The sequence below is a fragment of the Dermacentor andersoni genome, chromosome 10 (assembly GCF_023375885.2).
Source record: "Dermacentor andersoni chromosome 10, qqDerAnde1_hic_scaffold, whole genome shotgun sequence".
Taxonomy (NCBI): domain Eukaryota; kingdom Metazoa; phylum Arthropoda; class Arachnida; order Ixodida; family Ixodidae; genus Dermacentor; species Dermacentor andersoni.
Genome location: NC_092823.1, coordinates 109,727,873 through 109,745,839, shown reverse-complemented (window position 1 = coordinate 109,745,839; position 17,967 = coordinate 109,727,873). Strand labels below are relative to the sequence as shown.

The window sequence follows — 17,967 nt, the reverse complement described above, 5'->3', positions numbered from 1 at the left end:
CCCCCCAGGCTACGCCCCTGTCTTCATGCCTTAGATGGCTACAAATTCCGAAAGAACCTCTATCGTGCTGGGAATTTGTCCGTAACAGTTCGTGTAGAACCCACGTCCCTGAGCATAGCACCGCCATGCTCTAGCTATCACACCAAGCGCAACGACATATCCGCTAAGCCACCGCAGCGGGTAATGTACTGCTGAGAACGCAAATAGAGAGAGAGAGAGAGAGAGAGAGAGAGAGAGAGAAAGAGATAGAGAGAGATTAATGGCAGCTGAAGATGTTAGGCCTTCTGTACTACACTGAGATTTACTGCACTAAAATTGACCTTAAAGTAGAGTTGTTCCTACGTCCCATCTGACATTTCATCTCGCACTAAAGATCTGGTACTGGTAAGGCCATGCAGACATCGGCGTTTGCTTTCACGCATTAGTACCACCGACCCCCGACGACTGGAGCAACCCTCCTGTCTTCGTTGCTGTCATCATCTACGCGGAAAACTTTCAAGATGTTTGCTAATGACTACTGATATACTCCCCACTCCTCTCTATCGAGCCTCCGGAACTTTAGAGCTAGGAAATAAATAAATGAATGAATGAATAAACGAATGAATAAAATAAAAGAAATAAGAGGCTAATGCTATTGATTCAGGTTTTAATAAAAAAAGAATGAAGGCAGTTCGGTATTTCGCGCGGCTTCAATGAGTATTTGAATAGTTTAATTTCCTCGACCTCGCTATTGCGAAGTGTCGCAGAGTTTCTTGCATTGTTTAAGTGGTCCTGTGCTCGTATTCCACGGCAAAATTGTGATAAGTACGAGTCTGGCGAGGGGAGGGAGCTGACGTGGGTGAGAGTCAGAAATTTAACAAAAGCCTGCCTCCTACACGCCCAGAGATTGGATGGTAGCGTGAGTCTAAGGTATAGCACTGGATGCTTTGAGGTGTGCACTGGCGCCGACTGGCAAGAACGCACACACTTGCAATGCGCCTGTAGCAAATGACGCGTTTTGGGTGATAAGCCGTTTCAACACGACACTTGTTGACCGTCTCGGCAGCCTACTGGCTATATAAGGTATATATATGGTAGTTGTTCTGCTGTTGAGAAAGATGTCGCGAGTTCCGTTCGAGGCTGCGGCAGCACCGCTTTGCGATGAGGAGGAATGGGATAACGCTCGGGTACTGAAATTTAGTTGCATGAAAACCCGGCAAATCAACCTCGCAAACAACCACGCATATACCTCTCAGCCTGTTTGATGCTTTTGGCCATAAGCACAATCAATCAATCAATCAATCAATCAATCAATCAATCAATCAATCAATCAATCAATCAATCAATCAATCAATCAATCAATCAATCAATCAATCAATCAATCCCAGTATTCTTTGGAAAACTTCAAATAGGGACAAGATTTGGACCTCGCCCTTAAGTGACCACACGAAGGACAAGCCTTCTTTTTGCTGCATGGAATTACCCGCAAATGTTTGCAAACTTCTCCACAGGTGACTAAGCTTCGTCCGAACTACAGCTCTCACTGACATCTCTCGCCGATAAAAGTGATTCGAATGCAGCACGTCGTCCCAGTGGGAACCGGTTGCCTCCAGGAGTCTCCGGTCTCTCCACTCGACGTAGTTTTCAGCGGAAAGTGGTACGGAGTGAAAAAGCGTTACGTTACCGGTAAAACTTGTCGGCGGTGTAGCCCAGATGGTACTCCTACTCCACCAATACTCCTAATGACGCTTGCTTATCGCGACTGTTGACCAGTTGATGCTTCCGTCCACTTTAAATACACGCGCTTCTGGAAAGTGCAAGTTACCTGCGAGTATCATTGGGTGAATTCCTTCGCAATCTATTAACATGTCCTGAGTGGTGTCTGGATTTTTCCTGTGCCGCCTACACATGCCTGTTCTAGTTGCGAAAATTTGCTCCTGCATGTTTTTGTCCTTAGGAAATCACCTCAAGCTTCAAATCGGGAGGGAATTACCTTCGTGTTATCGCACGGATTTTCCCTTCAGATTTATTTCTTCTCATTCTTGTAAATTTCCATGGTCCTTGTTGTTTCCATTTTTTTCATCCAATCCATTGTCTATGTTTCTCTCACTTTCTTTTTGGTGACTCCTGGTTGTCTATTTACCCTTTTAATTTCAATTTGGTTGCCAGGTCGGTAGTGTTGCGACTTTGAGATGGTCCTGTAACGCTCGTCACCCGTTTCGTGACAGAGCGTCGCCAGCTCTCTAGTGGGTACCGAAGATTCCGAGTCAGGCGTCGGTGAGAATAACGAAAGGGACTTTATACGCTATATACAGTTCATTATACAGGAGAAGATCGGATCGGCACGGGAGCCAAAAGCTAACAGCAACCGCGACTGTTCCCGCACGGCGACGTCCGGCGAGACTCCAACGCGTAACACATCTCACTCCACTCGAGAGCGGCACTCGGCTCACGGTGCTTCGGTGGATTCGGTTCTCCTTGCAGGCGGCGGCGTTGGGTCTTATAAAGCCCAGAGAAACGATTGTCCCTCAAACGGCCCAATACAAAGCCAGCACTCGACGGTCGTCCGAGAGGTCCAACCAGCGACCGCGCTGGCCACCCGCTTCAAATTTGCCGCGAGCGGTGACCTACAGGGGAAAGGAAATACGGCGTCGGGCTGTTTAGTACTTTGTTGCACGTTTGGACATGTCGCTCACCGATGCTCCTCCACAGGACGCCCCTGCCTGGCGGCGCAGCATCTTGACTTGTCAAGGGAGCGTTAGGGCGCTGTGCCTTTCGGCGACCCCATGGGTTTGTCCAAAGGGCGTTCGCAGGATAAATTCTGCATCTTGTAGATTAGGAATCCGGGCTGGTTGTACGGGCACAACAGTAGGTACGTAAAATTTTATTCGGCAAAAGGTGTCGTTCAAGGGGGGAGGGTAGCCTCTCAGGTCTTGCCTGCCAGCCACCTCCCCGGCTTTGTTCACGCCCTGGAGCTGATCCTCCTGGCTGGTCACGGCGAGGAGGGAGCGGCCATGAGAGAGTAGGGGGGAGGGTCCTTCCCGCAGTCCCAGATAATATGGTTGAGTGTGGTAATCTCTCCACATAGCTTACTGTGGAGGTCGACGTTCCTTCGACCGTTTAGCTAGAAGAGTGGTGGGCTGTAGAGCTTGCGCCTAAAGGGGAAATTTATATATCGCTAGTTCGAATATGGCTGGACAAACGACAGTTCCTTTAAAGCGAAGCTTTCTTTGCAGCATCGCCTCCCTCCACCCCCTTCCCTGCGCCTCTCTTGCTGACCGTGACTATCTGCTGCTGCTCTCTCGCTGAATAGCTCACAGTCGGCGGCGTGATCTAGGAGCGATGGCTCACGCTAGTTCGACCGTAGCTGTGGAAAGTGAAGATGTAAATTGGGACTGCGCGTGCGGGTCGCTGGCCGCTTTAGGCATGTGTGATGTGTTCTCGGCATTAGTTCGCGTTGAAGAGAGATGCAGTACGAAAGGCAACTCGCTCCCGGCTGCTGCCGCGATTCCTCACGCGACTGTGTTGATAGCGAGTGTCCGCCGTCATCGAACCGATTTGTGTTCACGTTTGCCTGTACGCGCGTGACACCATGCTTGTTAATTTAATTACAAAGAATGCCGACATATTTAGGTGGCCGATAGAACAACTATCCATACTTCGTATAGACGTCTCGGCCTTTCGTCTTTCGGGGGAAACTGCGTTATTTATTTCTTCCATCTTTGAAAATTAGCTTCGCGCCTTCTTCATTGCATCTCATTGCATGAGATGCAATGCATTGCATTGAATTAGGAGCATTGCATTGCATTGCACAATGAGAGCACGCCGCAAGAGGCCGTCGACGCGATCGAAGACCAGCTGAACGGTTCCGGTTTGATCTCATCACCGAGCAAGTCAGAACTGCCGGTGCTACCAGCGAAGTACGTCAGACTTAACAAGAGCGAACCGAGGGATTACGAGGCCATCAAGATCGTGACGAGGAACGGCCAAGTGATCCCGGAGGTCGACAAAATCCGGGTGCTCGGCATGATTATAGACAAGCGACGGGGCAACGGTGAGACCATTTCCCGCCTAACAGCCAAGATTACAAACCCAATACGTCTCATCAGACGGGTCGCCAACCACAAGGCCGGGATGAAGAAGGAAAGCTTAATTAGGCTTGTGCACTCCTTCGTAGTCAGCCACGTCACCTACGTTGCAGCCTTTCCCAAGTGGTTGCAGTGTGAAAAGAATAGGATCAATGCCCTGATACGACGAGCTTACGAGGCGGCGCTCACTCTATTCGAGTGTACGAACACGAACAAGCTCCTGAGCCTGGGGGTACACAATACCCTCGAGGAAATTGTGGAAGCTCAACGGCCCGCCCAGCTGCAGCGGCTCTCTATGACCGAAGCCGGCAGGCTCATACTTCAATATTTGGGCTTCGCGCCCGGGGCGAAAAAGGCGAGTAGCGACCTTCCTTTCACGGACGGGACTCGACGCCGTATTCGGGTACACCTCATCCCGAGAAACATAAACCCGGAGTTTAAAGAAAGAGAGAAGAGCGGCGATGGCCAAGGCCTTCCTCGACTTTCACGCCGAGGACGAGCGCGCAAGGTTCATGGATGCGGCAGGATACCAGGGAGACAGCGCTGCGTTCGTAGCTACCGTCATCAAGGTCTGTCTCCAGTGACGGTTCCGCTGCTGCTGCGTGCACGGCACCGGACATTTTTGCGTCCCGGCAGTGCCGTCTCCGTTTCCCTGCCTCATCGACAGTCGCCGAACTCGCGGCCATCGACCTTGCGGCTGACCTTCTTCACCAGTGCGGTGTCTCGTCTGCTGCGATCCTGAGTGACTCGCGCGCGGCTCTGTGCATGCTGCGGAAAGACTATGCCGGCGTCCCACTTGTGCAGCGCGTGGGATCGAAACTGCGCCACGTCGTAAATGAGGGCTGCGACTTGGTTTTGCAGTGGGTCCCCGCGCACATTGGCCTGCCCGGAAACGAAGCAGCCGACGCCCTTGCGAAGCAAGCTCTCGCGGCTCGCTTGCCCCTCGCAATCTCCGTCACTCGCTTCGACGTGGCCAAGACGGCCATACTGCGCACCCTCCGCGCGCATCATCCTGACTGACGTGTTGCTGCGGGGACGCCCCCTCGCCACTTCCCCCGCACCGGCCTCTCCCGCTGGGATCGCTCCTTTCTCCTGCGGCTGCGCGTCGGCTGCTTCAGCACGGCCGCCCGATTGCACAGACTGCACGGAACAGGCAGCCCCGCGTGTACGGAATGCGGCGAGGATGAGACACTGGAACACCTTCTCCTGCGTTGCCCAGCCTTCGACGTTAAGCGCACCGCGCTCTGTGCTTCATATCGCCGAGTCGGACTACCGTGCAGCACGGAGGGTGATCTCCTATTTCCCGCAGCCCCCGCCTCCATCGCCAAGAGAGCGCTTGCTGCCCTCCTTGGCTTTTGTGACGAGACTCAGCTGAGAGCGCGGTTGTAAGCTCCGCTTTGCTTCTTCTTTAACCTTCTTGTTTTTTTTTTGTTTTTTTTCGCTCTCTTTCGTTCCCTCTCTAATCTTTTTCTCCCCACTTCCCTTACCCCGTGCAGTGCTGTTGAGGTGCCCCCCTTGAGAGACAGTTACGGCACTGCACGTTTATCTTCCTTTCATCTTAAAATCACTACTACTACTACCGTCATCGAGGCGTCGTCCGGCTCGACGAGGGCAGCGGCGAACTTACGAGTCCGAGAGGCGTGTCAGGCGGAGGAGGTGGCCATTGCCCTGGCCATTGCCAGGGCAATGGCCAGGGCCATCACACATTATCAAACGGTGATGTGTGATTGGCGAAGTGCAGTGTGGAATTATGCGAAGGGCAAAGTTTGTGGTGAGGCTGTGCGCGTTCTGTGTTCGACTGACCTGCAGCGAGAGAATAGGTACGTTAAAATCAAGTGGTTCCCGGCGCAAGCGGGCCACGATGTGTCGTAGCAGCATGATAACCACAAGGAGACGGCACACGAATTGGCGCGAGCGCTAACCAACCGCGCCGCTGCAAGCGACCGTCCAACACGGTGTAGTGCCAAGGACCGCATAACGACGTTCAACGAACTTAAACAGTTTCACCGTCTGGCTCGAAGGACTTACCAATTCCCGCACCCGGGGCTGAACCGAGCGGAGGTGGTGTTGTTCAGACAATTACAAACTGGTTCCTTACCCACCCCAGTGTTAATGAATCATCTGTACCCGAAAGTATATGAGTGATGTGTGCTGCCTGTGCCAGCGGGAGAGGGCCACCCTGACGCACATCCTATGGTATTGCTCAAAGTTCCCCGACGAAGTTTCAACAAGTTCAACGATGCCGCCGTGACTCGCGGCTGCGGCGGAATGCTACGACCACGAAATCCAAACCTGAGCCGACCCGCTGGTCTCGGCGGCTCTTTAATTACAAAGGACGAGCGAAACCGACGGGTCTGTCCTCCTCAGGGCGACAGACCGCGGGAGTAACACGCGCTGGGGTTGAGTAGAGACCACCCGCTGACCAGACCTCCGGGGCCCACGTCGCGGCGCCGTTTAATCATGGTGTCGTTCTACAGGCGACTAAATAAAGTTGTTTCTCTCTCTCATTGCATGGCTCGGTGCACATTAGTTTTATATTTAACTTATTAGGGGAACTCTGGCGCGGTGGTAGTCCGAGCATTGTGGAAAGAATTTCGGACTGTAGTCTTCAATTTGAAGTTAGTTACATTCGTAGGCCGAGGAACAAAGTCGCCTTTATCGGGGAATCTCTAGTCCACGTAATTTTGGTCAGGGTAGTATGCATATATATGTGCACGTGGTCATTATATCATGTGTGCTTGCGTTTATGTGTATATTCGCAATAAAAAAAAAAACATGCTTTTTTCCATTCCCAACGTGCAGCCTGGAATTCTGATGTAAGTGTCAGTAGTCTCTCGGTGAAACACACACATCATCTTTCAAAGGGCCAAATCATCAGCTATCCAAGGATAAAATTATATTTGCCAGGTAAAAAAAAAAAAAAAACTCACGAAACACACAAATATACTCTGTGCCGTCGAAACAGAAAGGAATTAAGCTATAACAAGTTCGTGATTTTCTTTGTTAGGAGTGCAAAAGAACATTTAAAATCATAATTATAGCAGACCAAAACACAAGAAGCGACATTTGATGTCGCGAAATGGACATCGCGCTCAGTAATTTCATACCAATTTTCCGGTGGCTTCACTCCAGCATTGGCTTGGTTTGAAATCGACGAGACACATTAAAAATGCCAGGACTTTTGCTACCACCAGTCCTCCCACTCTTCCTGCTGGATGACTTGGAGCTCTCCAGGCTTCCGGTCTTGCACTTCTTGGGTAATATCCCCTGTACGAGGGTTCGTTTCATGTGATCCATGGACATCCTGGAGTAGTCTGAAGTGCTCCTTGCCACGATTCGTGCTTCTTCCACCACTGTCGTGCGTGGCAGGACGCGGATGACGAGAAGGGAGACGAAGAGGAAAAGTCCCGCAATGGCGAACATCAGGTCTTCGTGTCCGGCTGGCTTCAGGACGAGGGTCATTGCCGCGCACACGGTCGCGACACGCCCGAAGGCAAACGCCCAGCAGAAGACACCGGCTCGCACTGCCGATGGAAAGAGTTCCAGGACGTAGGTGAAACAGTGCACAAGGATTACGGTAGAGACGCCCTTGGACAGCACGAGTAATGTCTTGCTGATCATGACGTATCCACCGCCCACCGCCACACTCAGCGAGCATTGAATGGTACCCGTCAACAGGAAGCACACGCTGAGCACTCTGACGAGTGCGACGCCGGTGATCAGGAAGTGCATCCCCGCGTACGCCGCCAGTGTGATGACAACTGTGAGGCACGGGATCCAAAATTCGTTATACTGCGCCGTTGAGAAGGCGTCGAGGTAAAAAACAAAAGATATGGAGAAGCAAACGGCAAACATGGCCAACGCTCGACGCCGGAGGGAGCGATAGTCGACCAAGTATTCCGTGTGCGCACCTTCGCGACTTGCGTGGTTCTTGATCTGTTCTCTCAGCTTGTCCACGAGACAGGCCGTGAAAGGAAGTGGGACATTGTTGGTTTTGGCCGCCTGCATCATGACTGCTTCGGCCGCGTCTATTCTTCCTTTCGCGACGAGCCATCGGGGCGACTCTCGGGCGGTAGTCAAAGCTGGGAGCAGGAGAGCCGTCGGGGCCAGGAACACAGCCTGCTTGAGACGCCAGTCGATGACCACCGGTTTGATGATGACACTCCAAACCTCACATAACGTGATGCCAAGAACCGACAGGAGGAGCATTTGCTGCGGCCTGTGCCCGTGCGTCATCACCTCGAACGGTATGATGGAGGCAAACATGGTGTTTATCGCGACACTGGCCCCAGTAAGGAAGCGCACTACAGCGTAGCCTACGTAATTTGTGGCCGCGATGGTGCACACCGTGCAGGTCGCTGCCGCTGCGGCGGAGGACAGCAGCATGGCTCTCCTTCCGACGTAGTCAACGAAGGCTCCGGCCAGGAAGAGGGAAAGAACGGCGCCGGCGTTCTGCAGGGCGACAAGTGTGGCCGGAAGCAAACGTTGGTCGCACACCATGTTCCAAGAGCTCACCGCACTGGCCTCTGCCGTCCGAACGTCGTAGTCCCACTCTTCACAGGGCACGTCGCGTTGGTCGCTGGTGTTTTGGAAGCAGCGTTTGTACCACTCGTCAGCCCCGGTTAGTACAGCGGCGCTCTTGCGATGCTCAGCGGAATCGCCGTGGTCAGCAGGTGGCTTGCAGCGTTCGTAAATACGGCAGCGGCTGAAGCGTCCATCGGCCTCGATCGGTATGGCAATATTCTTCCAATCGGCTGCAGAGATGTTTAAACCGGCGAGCGGCTTGCACCAATGGTCGATGTCACCGGTGACAAGGGTGATCACCACGGTTTGGCAATTAGCCGAGAAGAGTCCTAGAAGAACGAGAACGAGCATCCTTGTCTGAAAAGGGCCGTGACCAAAGGCTTCCTCGCAGTCAAAAGACTCGCTTGTTCGGAGATCGGCGCCGGCCAGTCGCTGGGGGAGGAGGACGTCCATCGCCTGGTTCTCAGATGTCGCTCTTCGGGTTTAGTAGTGTTGTGCGGTATCAAAGAGACGATTCCAGACGAGAGCTAGGGGTGCGAAGGGGCCGGAACGAAAACTTCTTCTTCTTCATCAGCTCGCGCACTTCACAGTCTATCACAGTGTCGCGCGCCTTTGTACGGCGTTGGCATCTCCGCTTTATACTTGGCGAACAAAAAATAGTTCATTTCCCTTCATCCTTCAATAAGGCGATTACCATAATTATCCTAGGAACCTGTCCTGCTAGTCTGGTGTGCTCTTATCTGAATGTTATTCCATTATTTGCTTTAGAAAGAATATTCGGTGGAGCTCCTGTGAGGATCAATGCAGGCGTTCATGCGAATAACACCGAAGCAATGTAGGGACACGCTGTCTTGTTGCATTTTTGCCTTCTGTGTAGTCGACTTCGGTCAATTTTCTGGTACGGACATCTTCACTTTTTTGTTGCTCAACGAGCCACACTCAGTGCGCGCTATTGTCCCATTCGGTTCATTTCACCACTTTCTTCACGCTCGGCTGTTCTTTATTCTGGCTTTTTCCCTTCTCTGTAGTTGACTTCTAAAATTTTATGATGCCGATACGTAACTCCTCGGCTCTTCTTTTTACTTGTCTATCGGGGCGCCTGCTCAGTGGCACGTACCCGTTCTAGAGGACGTTCACATACTTAGTTTCACATTTGCATTTGCACATAGCGAATGGACAAAGCGGAATATTCGGGCACACACCCAGTGACACATGCCCAGTCGCACATATTCAGGGGCCCAAGTCGTCTATTCTTGCACATAACTAGTCGCACATACCCAATGTCCCAAGTGGTCTGCTCCAACATTACCTATTCGGAGAAAGAACAAAATGGCGCCCATACCCAGCGGCCAAGAAGGATGGAGGAACATTTCTAATGTGAGAAAGCAGTGAGGCCTGTCGGAAAAGCTTTGTCTGTGACCTGGTACACTGCGCAGGGTGAAGTGATAAGGGGAAAGGCCAAGTTGGCGTAAAGGATGTTAGATTCAGGCAGACATACTGAAGAGTTCCTGAAGTTCTTAGAGAATGGTAATTACATTAAAATTTCTCTTTACAGTGCCCCATGTTGTCTAGTATTATAGATACCTTGTGGTACATGCCCATTACACACACCCAATGGGCCACTTTGCCTTTTAGGATACATACACAGTGGGTAACTCCTGCGGTGGCGAAGAGGTAGAGCATCCGCCTCGCGTGTAAGAGGACCGTAGTTCTAATTCCGGTGCCGCGCAATTTTCCACCGGATAAAAAAAAATTCCGCGTGTTGATAAAATTGCGTAAACAGGGCTGCAGTGCGGCCTGATCCCGGCGACGAGAACCGGTAACGCACTCTCACACCAGAGCAGGATTGGCCACCCTGGTGCAGCACTTGGCCCCAACCTCCTATATGAATACAACAATCAAACCCCGGCCCTCAGTCCCCTGCAGCCGCTAGTAAATATTCAGCTAGCCTAATTTAGTTATTAAGGCATGCTATTCATACAGGCCGCCATTGAAATCTGAACCTGGCAACGTTTAACGTTATCTAGTGAGGCGAGTCTAGCAAAGTTACTGGAGGAATTAGAGGGTAGTAAATGGTATATAATAGGGCTCAGTGAGGTTAGGAGGACAAAAGAAGCATATACAGTGCTAAAAAGCGGGCACGTCCTGTGCTACCGGGGCTTAGCGGAGAGACCAGAACTAGCCGTCAGATTCCTGATTAGTAAGGATATAGCTGGTAATATACAGAAATTCTATAGCATTAACGAGAGGGTGGCAGGCCTTGTTGTGAAACTTACTAAGAGGTACAAATTGACGGTCGTACAGGTATACGCCCCTACATCCACTCATGATGACCAAGAAGTCGAAAGCTTCTATGAAGACGTGGAATCGGCGTTGGGTAAAGTCAAAACAATATACACTATACTGATGGGCGACTTCAATGCCAGGGTAGGCAAGAAGCAGGCTGGAGACAAGTCAGGGGGGGAATGTGGCATAGGCTCTAGGAATAGCAGGGGAGAGTTATTAGTACAGCTTGAAAAACAGAATAATATGCGGATAATGAATACCTTCTTCCGCAAGCGGGATAGCCGAAAGGGCACGCGGAGGAGCCCGAATGGCGAGACTAGAAATGAAATAGACCTCATACTCCGTGCCAACCCTGGCATCATACAAGATGTGGACATGCTCGGCAAGGTGCGCTGCAGCGACCATAGGATGGTAAGAACTCGAATTAGCCTAGACTTGAGGACGGAACGGAAGGAACTGGTACATAAGAAGCCAATAAATGAGTTAGCGGTAAGAGGGTGACTAGAGGAATTCCGGATCAAGCTACAAAAGAGGTATTCGGCATTAACTCAGGAAGAGGACCTTAGTGTTGAAACAATGAACGACAATCTTATGGGAATCATTAAGGAGTGTGCAATAGAAGTCGGTGGTAACTTCGTTAGACAGGATACCAGTAAGCTATCGCAGGAGACGAAATATCTGATCAAGAATCGCCAATGTATGAAAGCCTCTAACCCTACTGCTAGAATAGAACTGGCAGAACATTCTAAGTTAATCAACAAGCGTAAGACAGCTGACATAAGGAACTATAATATGGATAGAATTGAACATGCTCTCAGGAACGGAGGAAGCCTAAAAGCAGTGAAGAAGAAGCTAGAAATAGGCAAGAATCAGATGTCTGCGTTAACAGACAAAGCAGGCAATATCATTACTAATATGGATGAGATAGTTCAAGTAGCTGAGGAGTTCTATAGAGATTTATACAGTACCAGTAGCACCCAGAACGATAGTGTGAGAGAGAATAGTCTAGAAGAATTTGAAATCCCACAAGTAACGTCGGAAGAAGTAAAGAACGCCTTGGGAGCTATGCAAAAGGGGAAGGCAGCTGGGGAGAATCATGTAACAGCAGATTTGTTGAAGGATGGTGGGCACATTGTTCTAGAAAAACTGGCCACCCTTTATACACAATGGCTCATGACCTCGAGCGTACTGGAATCTTGGAAGAACGCTAACACAATCCTAATCCATAAGAAAGCGGACGCCAAAGACTTGAAAAATTATAGACCGATCAGCTTACTGTCCGTGTCCTACAAAGTGTTTACTAAGCTAATCCCAAATATAATCAGGAACACTTTAGACATCTGTCAACCAAAGAACCAGGCAGGATTCCGTAAAGGCTACTCAACAATAGACCATATTCACACTATCAATCAGGTGATAGAGAAATGTGCGGAATATAATCAACCCTTATATATAGCTTTCATTGATTACGAAAAAGCGCTTGATTTGGTCGAAACCTCAGTAGTCATGGAGGCACGAAGGAATCAGAGTGTAGACGAGCCATATGTAAAAATACTGAAAGTTATCTATAGCGGCTCCACAGCCACCGTAGTCCTCCAAAAAGAAAGCAACAAAATCCCAATAAAAGAAAAGGCGTCAGGCAGGGAGATACGATCTCTTCAATGCTATTCACTGCGTGTTTACTGCGTGCTTATTAACTCAGGGGACCAATTGCAATGCATGCTCACTGACCTGGAGAGGCAAAGCAGAAGGGTGGGTCTAAAAATTAATCTGCAGAAAACTAAAGTAATGTTTAACAGTCTCGGAAGAGAACAGCAGTTTCCGATAGGTAGCGAGGCACTGGAAGCGGTAAGCGAATACATCTACTTAGGGCAGGTAGTGACCACGGACCCGGATCATGAGACTGAAATAATCAGAATAAGAACGGGTTGGGGTGTGTTTGGCAGGCATTTTCAAATCATGAACAGCAGATTGCCACTATCCTTCATGAGAAAAGTATATAACAGCCGTGTTTTACCAGTACTCACGTATGGCGTAGAAACCTGGAGGCTTACGAAAAGGGTTCTGCTGAAATTGAGGACGACGCAACGAGCTATGGAAAGAAGAATGATGGGTGTAACGTTAAGGGATATAAGAAAAGAGGAGATTGGGTGAGGGAACAAACGCGAGTTAATGACATCTTAGTTGAAATCCAGAAAAAGAAATGGGCATGGGCAGGACATGTAATGAAGAGGGAAGATAACCGATGGTTATTAAGGGTTACGTACTGGATTCCAAGAGAAGATAAGCGTAGCAGGGGGCGGCAGAAAGTTAGGTGGGCGGATGAGATTGAGAAGTTTGCATGGACAACATGGCCACAATTAGTACATGACCGGGCTAGTTGGAGAAGTATGGGAGAGGCCTTTGCCCTGCAGTGGGCGTAACCAAGCTGATGATGATGGTGATGACCCAGTGGGTACAATCGCCTAGTGCCTTGCGTACCTTTCAGAATCGGCAAACGTATTCGCATCGCGAATACATTGTGAATACACAAGGTTCGGCGATAACATAGACAACATATAATATCAACGATAACATTCGAGAAAGTTGCTTTGCATGCATGGGCGCGCGTGCTTCCCTGAGCAGTACCTTCAATTTTCCGGCGGGTGAAATGTGGTCCCCCGAAAAATCACAACCAGATAAGCGTGTCAATATCCAAAGACAAGCGTGCGTGAAGCAGTGGCAACGACATCGCCGCTAAGCCACTGCAGACGGGTAACGGATTGCTGGGAACGTAGAGCGAAAGAGAGAGAGAGAGAGAGAGAGAGAAAGAGAGAGAGAGAGAGAGAGAAAGAGAGAGAGAGATTGATGGAAGCTGACGATCTTAGGCTTGCTGTACTGCACTGAAATTTAGTGCACTAAAATTGACCTTAAAGAAGAGTTATTGCTACGTCCATCTCATATTTCATCTTGCACTGAAGGTCAGGTACTGGTAAGGCCATGCAACATCAGCGCTTGCTTTCACGCATTACTACACCCGACCGACGACGACTGGAACCACCTTCCTGCCCTTGTCGCAGTCATCTGCGGCGCCGAAAAATTTCAAGGTGGTTGCCAATGACTACATACATACTCTCCACTCATCTGTGTCGTGCCTCCGGGCTTTTATAGTATGCAGATAGATAGATAAATGAATGAATACAGTAAAAGAAATAATAGGTGAATGCTATTGATTCCGGTTTTACTAAGGAAAGAATGAAGGCAGTGCGGTATTTCGTGCAACTTCAATGGGCATTTTAAGCGTTTAATTTTCTCGACCTCGTTATTGCGAAGTGCCAAGAGTTTCTTGAATTTTTCAAGAGGTCCAGTGCTCGTATTCTACGGCAAAATCGTGATAAGGACGAGTCAGGAGGTGGGGGGGGGGGTGCAGCTGACGTGCGTGAGCGTCAGCGAAATTTAACGCTGACCTGCCTCCTGCTCACCCCGAGATTAGATGTCCACGTGAGTCTAAGGTATCGCACTAGACGAGAAAAACACTTCGAGGCGTCCACTTGCGCGGACTGGCAATAGTACATGCACTTCCAATGCGTATTTAGCAAAGGACGTGTTTTGGGTGCTAAGCCGTGTCACAGTGACACTCGGTGACTGGCTCGGCGGCCTAGTGGCTATATATGGTCGTCGTTATGCTGTTGAGAAAGAGGTCGCGAGTTCTATGCGCGACTGTGGCGGCACCGTTTTGCGAGGGCGGCGGCATGCGAAAATGCTCGTGTACTAAAATTTAGGTGCACTAAAACCCAGCAAGTGAACATTATTCTCGAGTCCACCACTACGCGCACACCTCGTAGCCAGTTTGATGCTTTTGGCGGTTAACACAATCAATCAATCAATCAATCAATCAATCAATCAATCAATCAATCAATCAATCAATCAATCAATCAATCAATCAATCAATCAATCAATCAATCAATCAATCAATCAATCAATCAATAAATTAATTACTTAATTAATTAATTAATTAATAAATAATTAATTAAATAATATATAATTAATTAATTAATTAATCAAGATTTCGACCGCGCCCTTAAGTGAGTTCACGATTGACAAGCCTTCTTTTCGCGGCACATATTTACGCGCAAATGTTCGCCAACTTCTCGATAGACGAGTAACCTTCGTCCGGCCTGCATCTCTCACTGACATCTCTCGCCCATAAAAGTGATTCGAATGCAGCACGTCGTTCCAGTGGGAACCGGTTGCCTCCGGGAGTCTCCGGTCTCTGCGCTCGTAGCTTTACGGGGAAAGCGGTACGGAGGGAAAAGCCGTTGCGTTACCGGTATTCTTTGTCGGGGGTGTAGCTCAGATGGTAGAGCGCTCGCTTAGCATGCGAGAGGTACTGGGATCGATACCCAGCACCTCCAATGAAATATTTTTTTGTTTTTCTAATTCTGAGAGAAATTGCGTACTTCGGCTAAATGTAATGGAACATTAAAGGATATACTGCCACAAAATTTTGACGTGATACCAATAAGGGCCCCGTGTCGCAGAAAATCAGATGTCGGCGTCGGCGGCGTTGTCGTGAGAGAAAAAATCATCCCGAACCGCGCACACCGCTTCACGCAGGCCCTTCGTGTGGCGCAGAGGCTTTACTGAACTGATTGAATTTCTCAAAGGAAAATGTCTCAGAAAACTCGTAAAGTACGACATGCCCTGACACGCTGTCGCCTACTTTGTGGAGGCATGACTTCAACAAAGCGTTCCTTAGGATAGACAGAGCAATGCCATTCTTAATCAACTGGGGGCAACTGGAACAGAAGTCCAGGATTGGGTTTTTGGATCTAGGCTGTTACTCCCAGCTTGTGACGGTTAGTGACATCTTTACAAAAACAGTACACTCTACTTTTTCTTGACATTTCTCCCCTAACGCCTCCAGCTGTTGTTGAACATGAGCAGGGCTAATTTCCGTGAAAAGGAAGTATTAAGCAAGCATTCTCAATTTCGCCTCGTCGATCCTCGATGCGCTTTTGTGTATACAGTGGCAACCATTATGGGTGTATAGATGGATGATACGTTCTGCATACTACTGTCAACATTCTGAGGTGATAAAGACTAAGACACAGAGGAAGAGCGCGCAGAGGAGCAACCCTGAAAAAAGTACAAGAATCTCATTAAAGTAACATATTAAGCTTGCCAAGAGAAAGAAACATAAACGTAGTGTTTACGCGCGCACAATAATACAATATACACAACTAAGTGCTAATTCTAACTTATTTTCCGGCTTTTTGCTTCGGCGTTTGACCAAAGGCGAAACCGCCGTACGAAGAAGCTGCCTTGATTCACCTTCTGCTTCAAGGAACAAAAAGCGCTGTCCAACTGTGATGGACTACTTGGTGCATGCAGTAACCCGTGTGCAGGAGATACGCCGCGGTGTATTTCCCTCTATTGCCCCAGAAAGCAGATCGCCAGTATAATAACATCAATATACAATCAAGCGTTAAGGCAGTCAGAACTGAATCATGCATTTCCTGTGTTTTCTTCACCTCACCGGTGAAACAGTAAGTGGCTATGTAAATGCATAAGTAGATAATCCCTGAGGAAAAGCGTACGCAACCACGCAACCCCCGTGGTTCTCGATGTGCTTCTTCAGCTTCTCCGCAGGACAGACCGTGATAGGAGGCGGGAAATTGTTGGCCTTGGCCGCCTGCATCATCACTGCTTTGGCCGCGTCCAGCCTTCCATTATCGACTAGCCACCGCGATGATTCCCGTGCGGCAGACAAAGGAGGGAGCAGGACAGCCGTTGGTGCTAGGAAGATGACCTGCTTCAGGCGCCAGTCGGTGACCACGGCATCGACGATGACAATCCAAATCTCACATAACGTCAGGCCTAGAACCACCAGAAGCAGGGCATGCTGCAGCCTGTGCGCGTGAGTCATCACCTCGAACTGCATGAGGCTGGTAAAAATTGTGTGTACGGCAACACTGGCTCCGGTAAGAAGGCACACCACAGCGTAACGCACACAATCTTTCGCCGCGAAGGTCACTATTGCTACTGCAGAGTCCAGGAGCATGGCTCTCCTGCCGACGTGGTTTACGAAGGCTCCAGCCAGTATAAGGGAAACCAAGGCACCAGCGTTATCCAGGTCGAGAAAGGTGGCCGGCAGCAAACGTTGGTGGCACACCATGTTCCAAGAGCTCACCGCGCTGGCCTCGGCCGTCCGAACGTCGTAGTCCAACTCTTCGCAGGGCACGTGGCGTGGGTCGCTGGTGTCCTGGAAGCATCGGTTGTACCACTCGTCAGCCCCGGTTTGTACAACGCCGCACTTCCGGTGCTCAGCCGAACCGCCGTGGTAAGCGGGTGGCTTGCAGCGTTCGTAAAGGCGGCAGCGGCTGAAGCATCCTTCGGCCACGATCGGTATGGCAATATTCTTCCAATCGGCTGCAGAGATGTTGAAACTGGCGAGTGGCTTGCACCAATGGTCGACGTCACCGGTGACGAGGGACATCACCACGGTTTGGCAATTAACCGAGAAGAGTCCCAGAAGAACGAGAACGAGCATCATCCTTTGGAAAGGGCCATGACCAAAGGCTTCCTCGCAGTCAAACGACTCGCGTGTTCGGAGATCGGCGCCGGCCAGTCGCTGGGGGAGGACGACGTCCATCGCCTGGTTCTCAGGTCTCGCTCCACGGGTTTAGTAGTCCTGGAGAAGGATTGCTGACGAGAGCCAGCTTTGTGCACCTGCCGAAAAGAAGGCTGCTTCTTCTTCTTCTTCTTCAGCGCGTGCTTCTCAGGTTGTCGCAGTGTCCCGCGCCCTTGCACGGCGTCAGCTTTCTTGGTTACTGTTTACCCAACATATATTGGTAATCAAATCTTAACCTTTATTAATGCGATTACAAAGTTTGAACTACTAATGCTATGTAAATGCTGTTTCATGACTCATTTAAAAAAAAAAAAAACATCCGACGAAAAGCCTACGAGGAATGATGTCGACGTTAACGAGAATCGAACTGAAGCAATGTAGAGACCTATCTTATTGTCACGTTCTTCCATTAAGTGTAGCCATATTGCTCAATTTTCTGTTAACGACATTTCGTTCCCTTTTTTTTCTAGCTCAACG

General features: G+C 49.7%; 2 protein-coding genes and 1 non-coding gene across 3 annotated transcripts; 1 reads left to right on the top strand and 2 right to left on the bottom strand.

Moving 5' to 3' along the window:
- Positions 1-7,190: 7,190 nt before the first annotated feature.
- On the bottom strand, positions 7,191-9,044 carry LOC129388074 (solute carrier family 22 member 7-like). The gene has a single exon (XM_055078099.1). The coding sequence runs from the start codon at positions 9,042-9,044 to the stop codon at positions 7,191-7,193; it is 1,854 nt and encodes a 617-aa protein (XP_054934074.1).
- A 6,154-nt stretch (positions 9,045-15,198) lies between these two features.
- On the top strand, positions 15,199-15,271 carry TRNAA-AGC (transfer RNA alanine (anticodon AGC)). Its single transcript has one exon. It is a non-coding gene; the product is annotated as a tRNA-Ala (tRNA).
- A 1,142-nt stretch (positions 15,272-16,413) lies between these two features.
- On the bottom strand, positions 16,414-17,511 carry LOC129388073 (solute carrier family 22 member 7-like). The gene has a single exon (XM_055078098.1). It carries the CDS (start codon positions 17,509-17,511, stop codon positions 16,414-16,416), a length of 1,098 nt encoding a protein of 365 aa, XP_054934073.1.
- Between the last annotated feature and the right edge of the window lie 456 nt (positions 17,512-17,967).

Bases quoted from the DNA above. Each gene is read 5' to 3' on its own strand.
- LOC129388073 (XM_055078098.1), bottom strand. From the start codon at position 17,511: ATGGACGTCGTCCTCCCCCAGCGACTGGCCGGCGCCGATCTCCGAACA.
- LOC129388074 (XM_055078099.1), bottom strand. From the start codon at position 9,044: ATGGACGTCCTCCTCCCCCAGCGACTGGCCGGCGCCGATCTCCGAACA.